This window comes from Tursiops truncatus, chromosome 3, assembly GCF_011762595.2.
Source record: "Tursiops truncatus isolate mTurTru1 chromosome 3, mTurTru1.mat.Y, whole genome shotgun sequence".
Classification (NCBI taxonomy): Eukaryota; Metazoa; Chordata; class Mammalia; order Artiodactyla; family Delphinidae; genus Tursiops; species Tursiops truncatus.
In genome coordinates, this window is record NC_047036.1 from 61,620,005 (window position 1) to 61,643,267 (window position 23,263).

Here is a 23,263-nt window from a genome sequence, read left to right on the forward strand (position 1 = left end):
CCTGAGCACATGTAATTCCTCTTGACTGAATACTTCTCCCCAGACATCTGCATGTCACTCCCTCAGGCACTCCAGGTAGTACTGTCAAGGATCTTTTCCTGACCCTGCCATTTCAAACTCAACCCAACCTCCACCTTAACTCTCTATCCTCTTTCCCTGCCTTACTTTTCTCTACAGCGCTCCTTGTCATCAAATGACCAACCATCTATTTACTTGTTTATTACCTATCTTCTTCCAGTTGGAATATATGCTCCATGAAAGCAGGCATTTTGTCCACTGACTGATTAATCCCCAGCATCAAGAACAGTACCTAGCATAAGAAGGCACTTGTACTTGTTAAATCAGTAAGTTACTTCTATATTTTTTTAGTTATAGAAATAAAATTATAAATGAATAAACAGGTCCCAAGTATCCTACAGACCATAAACTTTTTGAAAACATAAATATATCTGGCACACCACAAGCACTTAATAGTTACTGACTGACTTCTAAATGCCCATTCTGCTCAAAACCTTCCAATGGCTTCTCTTTACACTCATAGTAAAATCCAAAGTCCTTACAAGGCCCTACACAATCCGGCACCGGACCTTCCACTCTACACCTTACCTCTCTGCCCCCATAGTACTAAATTCCCCCCTCATTCTTCATGACCACATCCTTAACCGAGGCTTAAGAAACTTTAACCCATTTCTAGAGTAAAGCTGGGTGATGTGTAGCTCTGCCAACCCATGATATTGGGACCAGCCTTATTCATAAGTCTCTCGCTTATCCAGCTGCCATGTTAACTCACTCAGCTGCAGGATTAAAGACACTGGCCTTCAGGCTTCCCTGGTGGCGCAGTGGTTGAGAGTCCACCTGCCAATGCAGGGGACATGGGTTCGTGCCCTGGTCCAGGAAGATCCCACATGCCGCGGAGTGGCTGGGCCCACGAGCCATGGCCGCTAAGCCTGCGTGTCCGGAGCCTGTGCTCCACAACGGGAGAGGCCGCAACAGTGAGAGGCCCGCGTACCGCAAAAAATAAATAAGACACTGGCCTTCTAATTAGGTCAATTCCTATCAGCAGTACAAATAATCAGCCCATCAATAAGCAGATATTGACTATAAATTGTTCAGTTTTGTAGATCTATGAACTCTTTCCAGCTGACATGCTAAATAAGTCTTCCTTAAGTACACAAACCAAAGAATGTTATTCATAATAATGTGAAATATAGGAAAATCATTTCCTTCTTGAATATTCTACTCTGGGCTCTTCACTTTAAATTTTGAATTTGGACTGCAGGCAATTAGTTTTTGGCAGTAGTTCATTTATATACACAATTGCAAAACTGTCAAATTATTTCACTATAATACATTTGTCATTCCATGAGCATTTGTAACTTTTCTGCAGTAAAAAAGAACATTTCAACTGACCATCTGTCTGATTTTTTTTGTTTTACTCATTCAGTTCTAGTAATGTTACCCTAAATTCTAAATATTTTTAGAAGTAATATCTCACATCTTGGTATTTAATGGTAAGGCCTGAATTTAAGTATTCCATATTTTCTCCTTGGATTTCACAAAACCAGTGATCTTAAAATAACATATCCTATATCAAGGGATGAATATTTTCTTGGTTGAGTGTTTAAGATAAATTGTAAAAGTCAGAAGTGACTCTCCTGGACTTCTCTGGTGGCGCAGTCGTTAAGAATCCGCCTGCCAATGCAGGGGACATAGGTTCGAACTCTGGTCCGGGAAGATCCTACATGCCACGGAGCCCGCGAGCCACTACTACTGAGCCTGCGCTCTAGAGCGTGCGAGCCACAACTGATGAGCCCGCATGCTGCAACTACTGAAGCCCACGCACCTAGAGCCCCTGCTCCGCAACAAGAGAAGCCGCTACAATAAGAAGCCGGCGCACCGCAACAAAGAATAACCTCCGCTCGCCTCAACTAGAGAAAGCCCACATGCAGCAAGACCCAACACAGCCTAAAATAAATAACTTTTTTTTAAAAAAGTGACTGTCCTCCAAGAAGAAATGCAAGCTAAGCAAATAAAATGGAACACTTATAATCTATTGGAAAGTAGGACTCTGCAGTATTTCATCAATTTTTTGTTCAATGTGGTAAAATCTTATTTGATTTCAAGTATGTTTCAAGAATTAAATTACAGGAACCCTACTGCACCACTAAAGTGACAATCCTTAACCTGTGTAGTCAGCCCTTTGTAGAACTAACAGTCTTACTTACGTGAAGACAAAAACAACTAGTTCCTTCTTTTGTTAACAGCCATCTTGGAACAAATGACATTTACTTAGTGAAAGATCAATAAAACATTGAAATTGGGAGTTTCCTGGCAGTCCAGTGGTTAGGACTTAGCACTTTCACTGCTGTGGTCCAGGTTCAATCCATGATTGGGGAACTATGGTCCCGCAAACCACGCGGTACAGCCAAAATAAAATAAAATAAAACACTGAAATTGCTTATATTTTATATGTCTTTTGTAAATTAAAAAAAATATAGGGTCCAATTTCCATATACAGCATGGCAAATACATTGTTTACATCTCCATAACTAGATCTCGTGACCAAAAATTCCAAAAGCTAAGCAGCATTAACAAGATAGAGCACTTACCAAAACTGGAATCAAGGGAATTTAATCTTCAGAAATTGAAGATGACGACAAGGACAAAGGTATGCTATAGAAATCATTAATGGAGTGTATTTTCATACTGGCAAAGCTGGACTCCTGAGCACGAGAGGAAGGAATTCACAACGAGGAGCCTGTGCCTCCTCATAATATGCTAACAACTCAGGACTCCAACATTTTCAGCATCTGAAACTTAAATGTGTTTGACATTTTGAAATTACAGCACGTCCATTTTCTTCAGTAAATCATTGTTTACAAAAATCAAGGCTTATAATAAATACCTTTTGGTAGGTATGAAAAGTTGAGAATTATTACACAATTTAACACTAATTTTATACTTGTATTAGTTCACATTAGCCTTATCTCACCAACTAAATTCTTAAAGGCAAGATAAAGATCTTATAATTATTTATATTTCTACTGAAAACACAGAGGAATTAACTATACTTATGGTATAGTTGATGCCTTTAAGATGATATAAATAAAGTTAAAGATGGTATAAATAAAGATGCCTTTCAAGAATGGTATAGACTTCAAAAATCCTGATTGTAAAATTCATTCAACACTTATGTGACAATTCTAGGTCAATAACCCTAACCACAACAAACACTCAAGCAACGACATAAAGAAAATGGCTCTTTTGGAACTATATACAATTAACTTCAGGGTAATGCAATAATACATTAATAGGGATACCAGCCTAAATTTTCCTTCTGTATAAGGTCCACGGAATCCAGTCATGCTTTATTTTTTAACTACGCTGGCTAAAGAAACAGTAAATATTAGTAGAATCTGAATCATTCAATTGAGTAAAAGACCTAAAACATTTATTATGCAAAATTATAAGCCAACACTTTGCTAAGCACCTTCACATAAATTATACCATGTAATATTAGGTGCGTATGTGAAAGAAAGAGGCCTCTATACAATATTTAACAAATATTCAATGAGTCACTACAAAATGAAAATACAGAATGACTTAATGAGATGAAGGTATCAATGAAAATACTAGGAAAAGTAAAAAGTAGAGCAAGCTTTGAACAACTGGAACTATAAAACTGTTATATGAAAAAATTTTTAAATATGGTATAGACCCTAATTAAAATTAAATATTATAAAAAATTAAATATTATAAATAAAAATGGGAAAAAAAGTTTAAACCCTAATATGGAGACACAATGACTCTTTAAAGTATGTCTAAAATAATGTGTTATAGAGTGGCCAATATGGTGGAGGAGGAAGATCCTGAGCTCACATCCTCCTACAGACACACCAGTATCACAACTATTTATAGAGCAACTACAGATGAGAATGACCTGAACACTAGCAGAGAAGAGCTCCTACAACTTAAGATATACAGAAGGAACCACAGAAAGATAGGGAGGAAGGGCAGAGCCACAATATAGTCAAGAACCCAAAGCCTCAGATAGAGGACCCAAAAACAGGAGGATAATTACAACTGCAGAGGTTCTCCCCAAGGATCAAGGGCTCTGAGTCCCACATCAGGCTCCCCAGCCCAGGGGTCCTGCACCGGGAAGACAAGGCCCTAGAATGTTTGGCTTTGAAGATGAGTGGGGCTTACTTTGGGGAGAGCCAGAGGACTGTGGGAAATAGAGACTCCACTCATAAAAGGGCACATACTAAATCTCACATGCTCCAGGACCCAGGGCAGAAGCAGTAATTTGAAAGGACCCTGGGTCAGACCAACTTGCTAATCTTGGAAAGCTTCCCAGAGAGGCAAGAGGCAACTGGGATGTATCCTGGAGACATAGATGCTGGTGGCAGCCATTTGGGGGAGCTCATTTCCCAAGGATACTGGTGCTGGCAAGCGTCATTTTGGAATTCTCCCTCTAGCTTGTTAGTGCCAGGACCCAGCCCACCCACCAGCCAGTCAGCACCAGTCCTGGGACACTCTAGATCAAGCTAGCTGCGGGAGGGGGACACTGTCCTACCCATCAGCAGGCCAGCTGCCATAGAAACCCCTGAACCCCCAGCTTCCCTGGGACCCAGCCCTGTCTACCAGAAGGCCCAATACCCAGCCCTACACATCAATGGGCCAGCAAGAGCCCCGGGTACAGCAGCCAGCCAATCCCATCCACCCCACCCACCAGCGGGCCAGCACTAGCTCTGGACCCGGCTTCATCAACCAGCGGGTGGGCACCAGACCTGGGACCACCGAGGCCCTACAGCCAGCTGTGTCAGGACCCAGCCCACTCACCAGCAGTCTAGCACCAGCCCCAGGATGCCCTGGGCCTGGGCCCCACCTACTTACACGCTGATATCAACCAAGAATTTAAGGTACAATGTAGAAAAGACAGCCTCTTCAACAATGGAGCTGGGAAAACTGGACAGCTGCATGTAAAAGCTGAGATTAGAACACTACCTCATAGCGTATACAAAAATAAACTCAAAATGGATTAAAGACCTAGATGTGAGACCTGAAACCCTAAAACTTCCAGAAGAAAACATAGGCAGAACACTCTTTGACATAAATCATAACGATATTTTTTTGGGTCTGTCTCCTAAAGCAAAAGAAATAAAAGCAAAAATATATAATGGGATCTAATTAAACTTAAAAGCTTTTGCACAGCAAAGGAAACCATCAACAAAACAAAGAGACAACCTACAGGATGGGAGAAAATATTTGCAAATGATGTGACAAGGGATTAATATCCAAAATATATAAACAGCTCATACAATTCAGTATCAAAAAACAAAAAACCAAACAACTCAATCAAAAAATGGCAAAGATGGGCTTCCCTGGTGGCACAGTGGTTGAGAGTCCGCCTGCCGATGCAGGGGACACGGGTTCGTGCCCCGGTCCGGGAAGATCCCACATGCCGCGGAGCGGCTGGGCCCGTGAGCCATGGCCGCTGAGCCTGCGCGTCCGCAGCCTGGGCTCCACAACGGGAGAGGCCACAACAGTGAGAGGCCCGCGTACCGCAAAAAAAAAAAATGGCAAAGATGTGGAGAAAACGGAACCACTGTACACTGTTGATGGGATTGTAAATTGCAGCAGCCATAAGTGTATGGAGGTTCCTCAAAATATTAAAAATGGAATTATCATATGATCTAGCAATTCCACTCCTGGGTATTTATCCAAAGAAAACAAAACACTAATTTGAAAAGATATATGCAACACAAGTTCATTGCAGCATTATTTACAATAGCCAAGATATGGAAGCAACCTAAGTGTCCACTGACAGATGAATGGATAAAGAAAACATGGTATGTGTATACAGACACACACACACACACACACACACACACAACAGATTACTCATTTATAAAAAAGAATGAAATCTCGCCATTTTCTACAACATGTAATAACCAGAGAATATTATGCCAAGGGATATAAGTCAGACAGAGAAAGACATATGCAGAATCTAAAAAACAAATGAACAAATATAACTAAACAGAAACAGATCACAGATACAGAGAACAGGTGGTTGCAGGGGAAGGAGGGGATAGGTGTATAAACTTCAGTTACAAAAAGATAAGTCACATGTATGAAATGTACAGTGTGGAGAATACAGTCAATAATTATGTAGTATCTTTGTATGGCAAGAGATAACAGCTAGACTTATTATGGCGATCATTTGGAAATGTATAGAAGTATTGAATCACTATGTTATGTTCCAGGAACTAACATAGTGTTATAGGTCAATTATTCATCAAAAACAAACAAACTTACAGAAAAAGAGATCAGAGTTGTGGTTACCAGAGGCAGGGAGGTTGAGGGGCGGGGGAATTGGATGAAGGTAGTCAAAGGTACAAACTTCCAGTTATAAGTAAGTACTTTATCTTACAACTGGGGATGTACTATAGAACATGATGAATATAACTAACACTGCTATACTTTATATGTGAAAATTTTTAAGCAAATCCTAAGAGCTCTTATCAGAAGGAAAAAAAAATTTTTTGCTGTTTCTTTAATGTTGTATCTATATGAGATGACGGATGTTCACTAAACTTACAGTGGTAATCATTTCATGATGTATGTAAGTCAAATCATTATGCTGTACATATTAAACTTATATGCTGTATATTATACAGTGCTGTATATAATTATATCTCAATAAAACTGGAAGAAATGCAAAAACAAACAAAAATAAACAAAATAATGTGTTACTATTAATAAGGTACTGACAACTGGGGCAGAAAAAGGAAAATCAAAATGAAATCGGTACTGCTGAGAGCTGTCTAAAATGAAGCCAGGAGGCCACTGAGGAAGTATGACTTATGGACGACTCAGCCCGGATCGAATCTGAACTTTGACCACTTACTATCTTAATGTAGGTATCCAGAATATCTGCCCAATGTTCCAGAAACTCAAAATATTTAACCGACCCTTACCCTAAAATAACTCGTGACAGCCTGTTCCTTAAGGACAAATACTTCCTTGCGTCATGGTCAACGATAATTCTTCACAGACAACTTAATAACCTTGTAGCTTTCATCTTTATAAGCCTCTGACTCTCTTCCCCTGTACAATCTCAAACTGCAATTCTTAAGACCCCAAATAAATTATTTTATTTGCAGCCTTCTGCATTTTCTTGGTCGACAGGACTGGTTGATCTTTACTTTTAATAAAGTTAAGTCGGGGCTTCCCTGGTGGCGCAGTGCTTAAGAATCCCCCTGCCAATGCAGGGGACACAGGTTCGAGCCCTGGTCCAGGAAGATCCCACATGCCGCGATGCAACTAAGCCCGTGTGCCACAACTACTGAGCCTGCGCTCTAGAGCCCACATGCCACAACTACTGAAGCCCGTGTGCCTAGAGCCTGTACTCCGCAACAAGAGAAGCCAGCACAGTGAGAAGCCTGTGCACCGCAACGAAGAGTAGCCCCCGCTCGTTGCAACTAGAGGAAGCCAGTGTGCAGCAACGAAGACCCAACACAGCCAAAAATAAATAAATAAATAAATAAATTTTAAAGATAAAGTTAACTCAAAAACATCCCTATAAGAAGGTTGCTCTCATTCAGATACATTTCTATAGAAATGTATTTCTATACATTTCTATGCCCTCTTGAAAGGGAGAAAAAGCAGTGGATGTAAGTTAGATTTGCTGTAATTATATGCAAACTAGAGCCCCACTGTAAAATTCCTAGTGGATTCCACTGAGAAATACTGATATTAAAGGTTAAAGGGTTATATGTAATGTAATTTTCATGCTGACAATAAATAAAATTTAAGTTAAAAAAGTAAGCTAGGCCTTATCATTTGCAATGCAAATACACTGATGTAGTATTGATTATATCATACTACTACATGATGTAGTACAACACAAAAGTATGCAGCTCTTACTTGGGTCTAAATTAGCTCTGTGAATCTAAACAAATGAAAAGTCCACCCCAATTTCAGCAGGGACTAAAACTGCTACCTTGGTTACCTATTCGTTGTTAAATCCAATGGCCTCTTTTCAGCCTTCATTCTATTTGCCCTCTCTCTGCAATTCCTAACATAGTTGACCATTTCCTCTAACCAACTTTCCTCTCAGCTTCCTTTTTTTTTTTTTTTTAACCTTTCTCTGGTTTCCTACCCCTCTGAGCACTCTTCAGCTAGTTCTTCTTCCATTCACACCTTAAATGTTGGTGTTCCCTAGCGATTTGTCTAAACTGCCTTGTCTCCTAACCAGAAAAATTCTCCCTGGGTGATTTCATCCATTCCCATGCTTTAATTACTACCCACAATTCTAAATGCTGATCTATAATCTATATTTCATCTAAATGTGCCTTTTTTTTTTTTTGCAACTGTCCTGGTTTCGGTATACTTTGCCTGAAGAACTCCCCCTGTTCTCCACCTGGCAAAAATCTTCCCAGGCTTTATGACCTAAAATATCACCACCTCAGCAAAGCTTTCAACAACTTTGCTAAATAGTGTTAGTTAATATTCTAGTTTAGAAATCATTTTCGGGCTTCCCTGGTGGCGCAGTGGTTGAGAGTCCGCCTGCTGATGCAGGGGACGTGGGTTCGTGCCCCGGTCTGGGAGGATCCCACATGCCGCGGAGCGGCTGGGCCCGTGAGCCGTGGCCGCTGAGCCTGCGCGTCCGGAGCCTGTGCTCTGCAACGGGAGAGGCCACAACAGTGAGAGGCCCGCTTACCGCAAAATTAAAAAAAAAAAAAAAAAAGAAATCATTTTCAACTATACCATCTTATGAAAAACTCACAAAATAGGTAAGTCCTCTCTAGAAATGAGGACACTGAAGTTTGAAGAGATCAAGCAACTTGAACAAGGAAACATTACTACAGGTGGAAAACATCAACTTAAATCCAGGCCTCCTCACTCTAGGTCCAATGCTCTTTCTAATACACTGTGATGTTCTCAAAAGAAAAGAGATTTGGAAATTTAGTAGTTTTACCATTGTTAAGAAAAATTAATTAGTATTGTCTGTTTCCTTCTAGAAATTAATTCCTAATTAAATGTTTAATCCAGAAATAAAAATATTAAAATTAATTTTTAAATTATACACACACAGCCAAATTGGTTAAGATAAGAGTTTAAGACAAAAGAAAAATAACTGAGGAAAAAACTAAAAGCAATAAAAGTTTACAATAGTCTCAAAGGAAACGATTACAAAAAATTAATTTTTTACATTTTTAAATAACGAAATTGCAAATCTTGACACCAATCATCTAATACACAGGCTTGATTAACCAATAAATGATGTATAAAATCTGCTTTCATAAAACCATTTAAAGCTCTCTAACTTTAGTTCTATTTAAAAGGGAAGGGAATAAATAAGATTGATAAATAGGATTAAATTCAGAAAACAAAAATCATCAATAATCCTGTGACTAGGAAGTGATTAGGCATCCTTGAGATGGTTAGTGAAGGATCGAAAGGCCATAGAGCTTTAGGATAAGCGGCCAAAGAACAGAATAGCGGAAGGAGTTAGAACATCACCACTTTGCAGACACTGTGGTAAAGACTGGTTGAACAGATTCATTGATGGTTGCTAAATATAGGGGATGGTGAATCTGATGAAGAGCAAAACATCTGCATGGTCTCCAACTGTCCCCCCCATAGATAGATTATTGGAAAATAAATAAATAATGGACAACCCTTTACCTGGGAAAATTAACATCATGAAGATGAGCATCCTATGCCTCCCAACACAATAGTCTAAGAAGGTAGTACTATAGCCTGGGATACATAACATGAATGTATGTAGGAACCAGCAAAGACAAGTTGATTAACATGCTATAAAGTAATTGGCTTGTATTCTTCAAAGTGTCAAGGTAGTGAAAGACAAAGGCTAAGGAACTATTCCAGATTAAAGGAGATTAAAGAGATATGAGAACTAAGTGAAATACATGATCCTGGACTGGATTCTGTACTAGAGAAAAAAATGTTAAAAAAAATTAAAATTATTTATTGGAACAAATGACAACACGGGGATTATAGACTGTAGATTGTACTAATGTTAAATTTCCTGAATATAACAGTACTACGGTTGTAAAAGTACTGCAGTTCTTAAATAAAATACACACTGAGGTATGAAGATAAAGAGACATGATGTATACAACCTATTCTCAGATGTATCAGAAGACATAATAACATGGAATGTGTGTGTCTGCGTGTGTATGGAGAAATAAATAAAGCAATGCAGCAATTTTTTAAATTGGTGAATGTGCCTCAGGCGTAGTTCTCTGTAGTATTCCTACAACTTTTCTGCAAACCTGAAACGATTTCAAAGTGTTGATAAATCATCGAAAATGAGAGCAGACGTGCGCCACAACTACTGAGCCTGCGCTCTAGAGTTCGCGTGCCACAACTACTGAGCCCGCATGCCACAACTACTGAGCCCGCATGCCACAACTACTGAAGCCCACGCACCTAGAACCCGTGCTCTGCAACAAGAGAAGCCACTGCAATGAGAAGCCTGCGCACCGCAATGAAGAGTAGCCTCCACTCACCGCAACTAGAGAAAGCCCGCGCACAGCAACGAAGACCCAAGGCAGCCGAAAATTAAAAAATAAATGAATTTTTTTAAAAAAAAGAAAATAAGAGCAGAGGGGGTGGGCGAAATGGGTGAAGAGAGTCAAAGGCACAAAGTTCCAGTTATAAAATAAATAAGTCAGGGGGATGTAATGTACAGCATGGTGACTACAGTTAATAATACTGTATTGTTTATTTGAAAGCTGCTAAAAAAGTGAATCTTGAAAGTCCTCGTCACAGGGAAAAAAATTGTAACTAAGTGTGGTGACGGATGTTAACTAGACTTCTTGTGGTGATCCTTTCTCAATATATAAAAATACCTACTGAATACCTACCTACGTTGTACACCTGAAACTAATACATTACATGCCAATTACACTTCGATAAAAAATAAATTAGAGCAGAGGAACAGGGTAAGCTTTAAGTTTTTTATATAAATTTTGTCATTTGGGTTTTAAAAAAGGCAAGAAATATCACCCTTTAATAAATGAGAGAATGCAAGCTCAAGAGAGATTAAGTGACCACTTCCAGAACAGGGGTCTCCTTGTTTCTGTACAACCCCATTAGGTTGCAATTCAATGGCCAAAATGTTTCTAATTCCTGAAAGCCTCAAGGTCATACACTGTCTACAACTACTATTCAAAGTTTTAAACTTTTAATGAGTTGTATGCATTCTCCAATAAAAGCACAATAAACTTCATCAAGTAGTAAGTAGCATATCCAAGTGCTCAAGAGAATAGGCTCCAAGATTAGATTGAGCTCAAATCCAGGCAGTGCAGTGGTTCTAGCTTTGTGATCTTGGGCAAATTAACCACTTGGGCTCCAATTTTCTCATCCGCAAAGTGGGATCAAAGAAGTAGCTTTGGGTTGCTCCTTGATCCTCTGTGACACTTGAGCATCACAGAATAGTTTCCCATAAGCCATACTCACACTCAGCCAAAGGGTTGTTAGGAGGACCAAATGAAATAATAAATGTAAAGTAGTGTGCACAAGCGCTCTATAAACGTTAGCTATTTTTATTTTAAATCCAACTTGCTCAGGCACCTCAACAGCACTGGTCATAGTCAAAGCCACACATTTTTTTCCAAATCAGGCCCAAATCTGACAAAATAGGAAATGAAAGGCTCTAAAAGAAAAATATCTTAGAAGTTCACAAAACATAAAAGTAAATCAATTGTAAGCATATCACGTGCGAAACAGACCTCTACAGACTTATACGTTAATTCAACAGTTGAAACATCTGCTAATAGAACAGCAGAGCTGCAACAAGCTCCTTGTTGGAACAATCTATCATCTAAATACACAGAATGAAACACGAAAAGTTAGTTCTATTACTTTTAAACTTTTCTAACCTGCGAATAAGGAAACAAACAAATAAACAAACCAAAAACTCTATTTCACACTCCATACAGGATTTCAGTTAGCTTAATACAGTGAAAATGTAATCCCAATTTCAACTACTAGCACTTTCCAGAATGTCTTTTAAAATAAATTTGAAATTTAATTTAAATTTTAATTTATCTTTCTGACACCGCAAAGCCACCAGCACAGCTACTTTACCTTAATTTAGCATAAATCTAGTGTCAGCCTATTATGTGACCATAGTGTTTAGTTAGCACTGAGATTAAAAAAAAGAAAAACGTAAAAATGATTACAATAAAATACAAAGTTACCAGAATTCTGTAAGTTTAAAACCATTCCTTCGCCCCCCAAAAAAAAATCAATGCGGTGGGGGGGTTCTTTCCCTTTTCGGTGGTACTTAAAATACTCTGAATAATTCTTTTTTTTACTCTTAATAACTTTTCAAAAAACCAAGTATACAATGTTTAGTGTTCATTTTTAAAATTCACACTATTAATTTGTAAAATTTTACCACTTGCTCAGAGTAACACTAAATATTCTCTACTCATATGCTTATTACTGTGTTTGGGATTGGGGTGGGTTTTGGGTTTTGTTTTTTGTTTTAGGGGTTTTGGGTGGTTTGTTTTTTTTTTTGTGTGTAGTGCAAAGGACGTTGCCCGAGAACATTAACGTCTGTATAAACCAGCTTGTCCCTTCATAAAGCGTCTAAAACACCTCCTAGCTCCTGCATTCGAGGGTCACAGAACAGTTTCCCATTAGCCACACTCTCACGTTCCTTCTCAACTCCCCAAACACCCCTTCCACGCTAGTGAGCGAATTTCTCCAGGTGTGATCAAGCAAACATTAAATTAGCTTGAAGCGTTTGTTCAAAATGCAGATGCCTGTGCCCCAACCCAGACCAATTCAGAGTTTTTGGGGATAGCACCTAAGGGCTCCAAATGGTTCTTTTTTCACTGAAGTTTGAAAACTACTAGAGACTCCCCTCCACACACTCATCCCAAACTCCCAACAACTCCCACCAGTCCCAACTGATTCAGCTGCGGGAAACTTTACCGCTCGTTTCCGGGTGGGTCTTAGCGCGCCCCACCCCTCTCCCGGGAGCCCCATCTCGGTGCCCGCTCCTCCCGGGCACCAGCTCCCTAGTCCCGTCCCCACACCCCAAACCTTTCTCCTCACTTCTTCATATCGCTGCTAAAGAGGCCGAAGGCGCCGGAGGGGGAAATGGTTGAGGTCGCCTCCTGACCCAGCTCCGTCGCCTCCCCTCCTCCGGACTGCTCACTGTAAGCGAAGCTGTTGCTGGACATTGCTGCGGTGCTGCCGAGTGTCGGGTTGGCCCTGCCGGGGGTTCTCTCCGACGGGCTCCCGTCCGAGGGAAGCGAAACAAAACTAGTTCTCGTTTGGAGGGGCGCCCGCAGGCGCTTCCGGACTCGTCACGGCTCCCAAAGCCGACCTGGCGGTCCACCCCCTGCGCATGCCCAGTGTGCAGGCGGCCGGAGCCCACCCCCATCCCCCCGGGCACTCCAGGGCCAGACTGGATTTGCCTTCTCCGGGTTTTTGAGGTAGCTGAGAGGCTTGGACCCCGGCTCTGCGGAAGGCAGGCCTCGCGCATGCTGGAGACTAGACTCTCGACTTTTAAAGTTTTTTTGGAGACAAATACCCGTGTATCCATTTCGATCCCCTAGGAGGTTCCCGAGCCCGGACACCTCTCTGTCGGACTCCTGTTGTAAACCAGTAGCTTTCAGATTTTTCCTGAAACTCCAGTTAACACACCAGATCAACTTTCCTAAACATATCAGGATTGCTTTTCCTGTTTAAGCTGGTTTCTGCTCCTCTCCCTCCAGCCATCTGTGTCTTACACCTGCCCCAGGCAACCTTTGTCGCAGATCTCTGCGTTTAAAGGAAACCTCCAGGGCCCTGTCTTTGAGGATCCACCACCTGCCAGATGTGTTCATTGGAGTGAAAGCTTCAAACGAAAATCCTGGGGCCGTTGGTTTCAAGGAGATAGTGATTCCTACTGGCGTCTGGCCACCAAAAGTAGAATAAAATAAAATAGAGTGAGCCTCACGCTCCAGGAGTAGGCTATCATCTGGGCACCTCCTTCCTTTGTTCTGCCGCTTGTGGTATCATTTACTAAAGTCTTCTGGAGAGTCAAGGCAGAAAATTGCCTGGCCCCTGAGTAGCACCTGAGAAACCTTTCCAGGAGTAACTTCCCTCAGCCTGACGTTTCGGGTGGATTTCAGATCCTACCGTACGCTTTCCGTACTGCTTCCCCTTTAGGCAGAATTTGAAGCTTAGAGCCCTGAGAAACTGTCAGGGAACTACGGAAACACAGTCTGGGGAGGCAGCGCCTGGGTGGGGGAGGGGAGAGCGTCGTACAAGGATTAGAGTGCTGTCCTCACCTCCTCTAATGGCCACACTGGAAACAACACTGAGGTATCACTACGTACCTAACCAAATGGCCAAAATCCAGAACACGGACACCACCAAATGCTGGTGGGGAAGGGGAGCAACAGAAGCTCTCATTCATTGCTACTGGGAATGCAAAATTGTACAGCAACAATGGAAGATAGTTGGACAGTTTCTTACAAAATTAAACATACTCCTACCATATAATCCAGCAATTGAACTCCTTGGTACTTATCCAAAGGAGCCGAAAACTTATGTCCATGCAAAAATCTACACAGATATTTATAGTAGCCTTATTCCGAATTACCAAAACTGGGAAGCTACAAGATGTCCTTCAGTAGGTGAATGTATAAACAAACGGTGGTACATCCAGACAATTAAATATTATTCAGTGCTAAAAAGAAATGAGCCATCAAACCATGAAAAGACATGGAGGAAACTTAAATGCACATTATTAAGTGAAAGAAGCCAATCTGAAAAGGTTACATACTCTGTGATTCCAATTATGTGACCTTCTGGAAAAGGCCAAACTATGAAGACAGTAAAAAGATCAGTGGTTGCCACTAAATGAGTTGGGGAGAAGCGGGATGAAAGGCAGAGAACAGAGGATTTTTAGGGCATTGAAAATGCCCTATATGATACCATAATGGTGGATACATGTCTCCAAACCCATAGAATGAATAACACCAAGAGTGAACCGTAATGGAAACTATGAACTTTGGGTGATAGTGGTGTGTCAATATAGGTTCATCAATTGTAGCAAATGATCACTCTGGTGAAGATGTGGTAACCAGGGAGGCTGTGCATGTGTAGGGGCATGGCATATATGGGAAATTTCTGTAACCTCCTCTCAATTTTGCTGTAACCTAAAAATATTCTAGAAAATAGAATCTTAATTTTTTTAAAAAATTATTTTTAAAAAGAAAAGCCACACTGTTACTTTGGAAAAAAGCACGGCTCTAGGTGGGGGAGGACAGAATGCCCTCCAAACTTCATATTCTGGTCAAAACTTGGCAGGTTTTTTCTTCAGCTGTTGGAATACCCTTCCAAGGATGAAATGATGGAGCACCTAAAATATTTTGTTGTCAATATCGATGATATCGATCAATTTAGAGAATTTCACCTACAGCTGATTTTTCCTGATGATGATGATATATACTTAGCAGACGGCTTAGTGTGTACGAGGCACATAAACAATTTTCATATATTAATTTATTTAATAGTAGAAGAAGCTAAGGTTTGCTTTCCTTTATCTGTGAAATAAGGACATTGATATACACATACCCTAGAGACTCTTTGGCATATATTCCTGGGCATAGAATTTCGTGGTTGTAGATTATATGCACCTTTACTGAATATCCTAAATTTTTCTCCAATATAATTTTAACAGTTCACACTCCCACAGCAATGTATGAGAAATCTTCTTTCCTCACATTCTCACTAACACTTTGTTTTTTTAAAGTTTTTATCCTCATCAATATGATAGGTATTATTAGATGTTGGGGGTAGGAGTTTATTAATTTATTTATTTTTGCTGTGTTGTGTGTTCGTTTCTGTGCGAGGGCTTTCTCTAGTTGTGGCAAGTGGGGACCACTCTTCATTTCGGTGCGCAGGCCTCTCACTGTCGCGGCCTCTCTTGTTGTGGAGCACAGGCTCCAGACGCGCAGGCTCAGTAGTTGTGGCTCACGGGCCTAGTTGCTCTGCGGCATGTGGGATCCTCCCAGAGTAGGGCTCGAACCTGTGTCCCCTGCATTAGCAGACAGATTCTTAACCACTGCACCACCAGGGAAGCCCAATATGATTATCTTGCCGGAAAATCTAAGAGAAAATTATTAGACCTCTACGTTGATTCCGCAGAGTGGCCAGATTCAAAATCCAATAGCACTCCTATGCACCAATAATATCTACTTACAAAATGTAATTTAAAAAAGACCCAATTCCACAGTAGCAACAAATAAGCCTTAAGAAATTTACAAGACATAAGTGAAGAAAAACTATAAAATTTCACCAAAGGGTGGGCAGCAGGGGAAAGACCTGAAAAGAGAGTCTGTGTTTCTGGATAGGAATATTCAAGTGTTTCTATGTACTTAACGCAGCTTCCATCAAAATTTAAAAATTTTACCAGACAAATTGAATCTAAAGTTTATCTGGAAAAATAAATGCTGCTTAAAGCAAGAAATCTGGGGGGGAGTGGAGTATAGCATGGTGAAGGAATTACCCTACCACTCACATAAATGTAAATGCACTATAAAGTTATCGCAATTTAAACGTTTGGTAGTGTCTCAAGAATCAGTAGACTGCTTGATAGAATAGAAACAGACTAGCTCTAAGTGAATATTGACATTTTGATAAAGTTAATATTTCAGAACACTTATGAAATAATGTATTCTTCAATAAATGGTACTGGGATAATTAATTAGTTAACTATAGGGGAAAAAATAAAGTTAGATTTCTGTATTCATTTCTGATGGCTGCTGTAACAAATTACCAGAAGACTAGCAGCTTAAAACAACATAAATTTATTCTCTTGAGGTTCTGGAGCTCAGAAGATTGAAATCAAGATATACATTCTAAAGTATGGGCAGGGCAACTCCTTCCAGAGCTCTAGGGGATAAGACGTTCCTTGCTTGTTCTAGAGGCTAGAGCTGCATTCCTTGCATTCCTTGGCTTTTGGCCCCTTCTTCTGTCTTTAAGGCCAGCAGCATAACATCTTCAAAACTCTCTGTTCTGTCGTCACTTTGCCTTGTCCCAATCTGTGACAGGTCTCCCTCTGCCTCCTTCCTACATGGACATTTGTGATTATATTTAGGACCTACCCAGGAAATCCAGGCTAATCTCCTCATCTCAAAATCCTTACTTTAATCATGTCTGCAAAGTCACTATTGCCATATAAGGTAACATTCACAATTTCTAGGAATTAGGATTTGAATATATTTAGGGGTTATCATTCAGCCTACCACAATCTCTAACTCACACAATCTAAACATAAATTCCAGATTGATCAAAAATAAACCACAAAACTTGAATAAATTTTAGGAAAATATTTTCAGGATTGAGGATGGTTAAGGATTGGGGTAAAAAAGACTCTCAGCATAAATCTAGGCTAGTAACAATAAACAAATATTTATAAAACAATAAATTTTATACAAATAGTTTTAGCTGCCTTTACAATTAGAAAATGACTCTCTTATGGTTTTTAATAGAATTTAAATTTTACAGCGTTAGTGAAGACAATGAGGTACAAATTTCACAAGTATTTCTCTAAGTGCTCCCATTTCAAAAAACATTTAAATTTGAATTATGAAGAAAACAATAATTTGATCTCTAATAGCAAGGGTTTCCATTTACTGAGCTGTTAAATATTTCACGATCCAAATTGATTACACGTGCTTACCATCGTCCTGCTTGATCCTCATTTACATCTAAGGACTTAAATGTGAGCCACTCCCCCTAGTTTAGTACACTCCAGACAGTCTGGTGTTTTGTTTCTTGATCCACCAAGCTTGTTCTGACCTGGGAGACCTTACTTGCTGAGTTCTCTGCCCAGAACATTCTTCCATTGGGTCATCAAAAGGCTGACTCCATCAGCTTTATTCAGGCTTTATTCTATTCAGCTGTTTGCTCAAATGTCACCTAATCAGAGGTCTTCCCTGACCACCCATTCTAATTTGGTACTTGCCCTGATTCTCACCCCCATTGGTAAACAGAATTGACTGGGACAGCTGCGCCTTTTAGTTAGCTATGCCTTGCTCTGTGATACAAATCCCTGTGGAAGTTTTGCATTGAGTTAAAGAGGACAACTTTCCCAGACAGAGTACAAAGTTTCTTTTGCCAAATGAATATGAGCTGTAACGCCCTCCTGTTTAAAGAAACCCCATGATCAATTATTTTGGAATGTGAAGAACTCTTCTGTAACTGAATTTATGCAATCCTCCAATTTACCAAGCTTTTGGGGATTTTCATATTTCAGGTTTTCTGAAGTGGTACACACCTGCAAACTTATGCTTTGAAAATGCCATGACCTCATTATTATATTTTATAATGAAATTGATCTGGAAAAATGCAATGTGATAAACCCTACGTTAGACAATGACTAATATTTATTTGAGATGATGATATAAGAATAGAAACTATTATCTGTAAATATCACAAAGGGAACATTTAGGCCACTTATATTCTCTTATTTTATTTAAGAGTTTTAGATGGACTTAATCTCAGAGGCAAAGGCTTAAGTTGTATAAAATGATTTTGTAATATTTTTCCTCACATTCCTAACATATTGACTATTTTTATTCAGTCCTAGGTTTTGGAAGGAGTTTAAATAGCTAGGTGATGTGCTCAGCAAAGATAAGCTCTGCTGAAGTAAAAGTCTAGGGAGCATCTTCCTCATGTCCTCTCTCCGAGGCTCACTTACAAATCAGTGAATGTAGCTTTCCTTTCTACCTCCCTTTTACAGTCCCTTTTACAGAAAGAACAATCAACCATATCCAGGTTCGAACCCTGACTCCATCACCAGCTAGATGTACAAAGGCAGGCAAGTTCCTAATCTTTCTGAGACTGAAAGTTCCTAAAAGCTATTAGTTCTCTTCCTCATTTAAAAATAAAATTTTTTTAAAAAAATTGTATTTATTTATTTTTGGCTGAGTTGGGTCTTCATTGCTGCGCACGGGCTTTCTCTGGTTGCGCGAGTGGAGGCTACTCTTCCTTTCAGTGCCCAGGCTTCTCACTGTGGTGGCTTCTCTTGTTTCGGAGCACGGGCTCTAGGCACGCGGGCTTCAGTAGTTGCAGTGCATTGGCTCAGTAGTTGTGGCACACGGGCTTAGTTGCTCCGTGGCATGTGAGATCTTCCCAGACCAGGGTTCGAATCCCTATCTCCTGCATTGGCAGGGCGATTCTTAACCACTGAGCCACCAGGGAAGCCCCAAACTCTTTTTTTTTTTTTTTTTTTTTGCGGGACGCGGGCCTCTCACTGTTGTGGCCTCTCCTATTGTGGAGCACAGGCTCCAGACGCGCAGGCTCAGCGGCCATGGCTCACGAGTCTAGCCGCTCTGCGGCATGTGGGATCTTCCCGGACCAGGGCACAAACCCGCGTTCCCTGCATCGGCAGGCGGACTCTCAACCACTGCGCCACCAGGGAAGCCCCCCAAACTCTTTTTTTAACGAAAGGAAATACGTTCAGAATACTGCTCATCCAGGTACAAATAAACTTCCTAACTTCTATGTTAACAAAATCTCTGGACTTGCCCCTAAATGTTGAAATTATAGGATCAACTCCCTTAGATATCTTCTAAAACTCCTTAAAAATGTGAAAGCTCTGAAATTTTTATATGCAGAGAGGAATCTGAATGTTTTATTAATACAGTCAACAAATACATATGAAACTCACCTTGCACATGGCACATGCTGGAGATCATACTTGGTACAAAATTGAGGAAAAGCCAAGCCTTTTCCTCAAAGACATCATAGTGAGAAGAGATAAACCTCTACATGAATATGTGTAATACTATAGTACAAGGTAGTAATGGTGAAAATACGTAATATATTCAATAAAGATTAATATCTTCAATATGTTGCAATATATTCAAGAAAGATTAAATTTTTTACTTTTATTAGTTATATTAAATAATTCAAAAATCATTCACTCACATCCCATTGTTATAGTTCTATTGTTTTACTATAAACCAGACAGTCTTCTAAGTGCTTGGCATGTATTAACTCACTTGATCCTCACACAATCCTGTAAGGTAGTTACCATTACATCTTCATTTCATAGGTGAAAAAACTGAAGAATTGGGCTTAAGAAATTTGTCCAAGTTTACACCACTAATAAATAGCAGACCTGGTCTTTGAACCTAGACCAGACTTCAAGGTCCACAATTTTAATTACCCTGCTACACCACCCCTTCAGATACTTAATAATATATCTTAGAGGGCTTCCCTGGTGGCACAGTGGTTGAGAGTCCACCTGCTGATGCAAGGGACACAGGTTTGTGCCCCGGTTCAGGAAGATCCCACATGCTGCGGAGCGGCTGGGCCCGTGAGCCATGGCCGCTGGGCCTGCGTGTCTGGAGCCTGTGCTTGCAATGGGAGAGGCCACAACAGTGAGAGGCCCGCATACCGCAAAAAAAAAAAAAAAAATATATATATATATATATATATATATATATTAGAGATGTATCAATATATTTAAAACTTATTTGTTCTTTTTTCCAGCTGCATACTTTTCCATTTTATGGCTGTATCATAATTCATTAAATTAGCCCCCCAATGATGAACATTGATTTATTTCTAATTTTTTTGTTATTATAAACTATGATTCCATAAATTTGATGGTGATATGTTTTGTAGCGTGTTGCTGCCTACGATTCTCTGAAAGGCAAGTCCTTGACTATTATAGGACCCTAAATTGGCACTTCCCTCATTATTGCATCATCTCTCATAGTTATAAGGTAGATTTACTAAGTGCAATGAGAGATGGAAACAAACTGAATAAGTGATAAAAGAAATCATAGAATGCAATAACATTTGAACTAGACCTTAGATATGGAAAAGTTAATTTACGCAGGTAAATGAGATACATAAAGACTTCATAGTAATGAAACAATCAGAGGCATTTTTCACAGACATTAGGATAATAGAGTAATTCTATATCTTAAGTGAATGCAAAGATTTGAAAACTTAATATTGAACAACATCGGTTTTGCAGTTAATAGTTAAAAGAAACACTACATACATACTACAAGGGTCAGAAGTTAATCTTCGTGGTACCATAAAAAATTTCCTAAACCACTGACATAGCACACTAATGCATTCAAATATGCCCATGCAGCTGGAGCAGGTATGACCACAACAGCTGGGATAATCACAGGTGGAATGACTGTAATAGAAGCATAAAAGCAAAAGAGAATAAAGCAGAACCAAATGGCCTTAAATCAGGTGGTAAAATCATTCAGTTTTAAATCTTGTAGTTCAGAATTCAAACCAAGGGCCCATGCTTGAGGAAACTAATGGAAAATTTACTAGAAGTCATTCAAAAGGCACTGAAAAAGAACACTGCATTTATAAGGGAAAAATATCTCAAATCACTTTAAAGTTGAATGTTAGCAGAACAGTTAAGGAAATCATGGCACTACAACTTGAGGAAATATGAACCATTAAATATTATAAACATGAACACTATTTTCTTAAGCAGGACTCTTTTTTGTTGCAGGTGAAAGAATCCATGTCAAACCTTTTTAGCAAAAAATAAATGTAAAAAGAAAGGATGTGGGGGAAGAGATTTATTGACAAGGGTTTCACTGCCCTTAGAGGTGAATGGATGTAGGGATTCAAATGATTCCACCAGGATTTTCTCTCCCATCTTAAGCCCTGCTTTCTGTCTGTGTTGGCTTCATTCTCTTGAACTGCCAACAAACTGATGACATAGCTGCAGGGAGCTTCAACTTTACATCACAGTTTGGCAACCCAAATGAAATAGAGTCTTCCAGCAAATTCCCAGGAAAGGGCTCTGATTGGCCCAACTTGGTTGATATGCCTATCACTAGGACTAATCACTGTGGCTTTGGAGATGGATTATTATGACTGGTCAGGCCTGAGTCCCTTGTGTACCCTTTGGACAAGGGGAAGGATCCTAGAATCAAATGATTGGACTAAGGGAGATGCGGTTCCACAATGGACAAAGGGGTGGTCTTACTGGAAGGAGGAGCAGGGAATCTTAGGTAGACAAAAACAACAAATATCATACAGTAACAGTGAAAATACTTATCATGAAATAAGTAAAAATAATAGAAGAAAAATTGTATCTATACTGTGATTACAACTACATACAATTCTGAATTCATATTGACGTGGAATAAAAGGAGGGTTAATAAATAAAACAAGAACCACTGCCAGAATAAGAAGCATTTGGCAGTAGTTCTCAATCAGGGACAATTTTGCCCCCAGCCCCCAGCCCCCAGGTATATTTGACATTTTTGATCCTCACAGACAGAGGAGTGTTACTGGCCTCAGGTGGTTAGAATCCAAGGATGCTGCTAAATATCTTACGATACACCGGACAGCACCCCACAACAAAGAATACCTAGCCCAAAATGTCAATAGTGTAGCTATTGAGAAAGTCTGGCAGGAGTGTAACAGAAGTGAGTTAAAAAAAAAAAAATCTGTTTTTGCCTGCTCAATAAAAAGGAGAAAAAGGAAGGACAGGAAGAATTAGAAAAGAAAGGAAACAAAAGGGATGGATGGTGATGGCAGAGAAGATGAGAGAATCAGAGACATGAGGATATTGGAAATCAAGACGTCTTATTTCTAGTCCCACCTTTACAATTAACTGGCAGTGTAACCTTGGCAAATTACAGACTCTTTAAGACTCACTTTCCTTACTTCTAATATAAGGAATTAAGCTAGCTAATTTGCCTCTGAGGTTCTTCTAGCTCAAAAATTCGGACATTATCTTGGATAGTTAAGCAGACTCAGGAAAATTTTAATGATCTATGTGTTCATGGCTAGTTTTAAATCCTGGCATTCCTTGTTATTACAGACACATTATAGGATTTCTCCTTTTTATCAACATTTTTTATATAAAATGAGTCATGTTGCTGGACTGAAGAAGTTAGGCCCAATAGTTAGGTTTATCTCAGGCACTGGCAACAGAAAAAGTAACACACCATCCATTTATCAGTGCTCTTTTTTTTCAAAATTTTAATTTTTTTATTAAGACAGAACACACAGATCTGGACTCTTCAAAAAATTCTGTTGTGAGTGTAAAAAGACAGGGGAACTACTTTAGGAAAAAAATGTTAGAGACATAAAAAAATGCAATGTGTAAAACTTGATTGTACCCTGGATTTGAAAAGCAACGACACAAGAAATATCTTGCGGACAATTAGGGGAATGTGGATATGGACTGTATATTAGATGATGTTATTAAACTAAT

General features: G+C 39.6%; 1 protein-coding gene across 6 annotated transcripts in view; it reads right to left on the bottom strand.

Moving 5' to 3' along the window:
• AP3B1 (adaptor related protein complex 3 subunit beta 1) overlaps window positions 1–13,355 on the bottom strand; it is a 274,518-nt gene extending 261,163 nt beyond the window's left edge. The window contains exon 1 of one of the 6 annotated variants that reach the window (XM_073802233.1): window positions 13,102–13,352. In XM_073802233.1, coding sequence (XP_073658334.1) covers window positions 13,102–13,229 — 128 coding nt within the window. In that variant the 5' untranslated portion in view covers window positions 13,230–13,352. Of the gene's footprint in view, window positions 1–13,101 lie in introns of all 6 variants that reach the window. The other 5 variants (XM_073802229.1, XM_019929790.3, XM_073802230.1 and 2 more) reach the window with 5 other exon arrangements.
• Window positions 13,356–23,263: the final 9,908 nt, after the last annotated feature.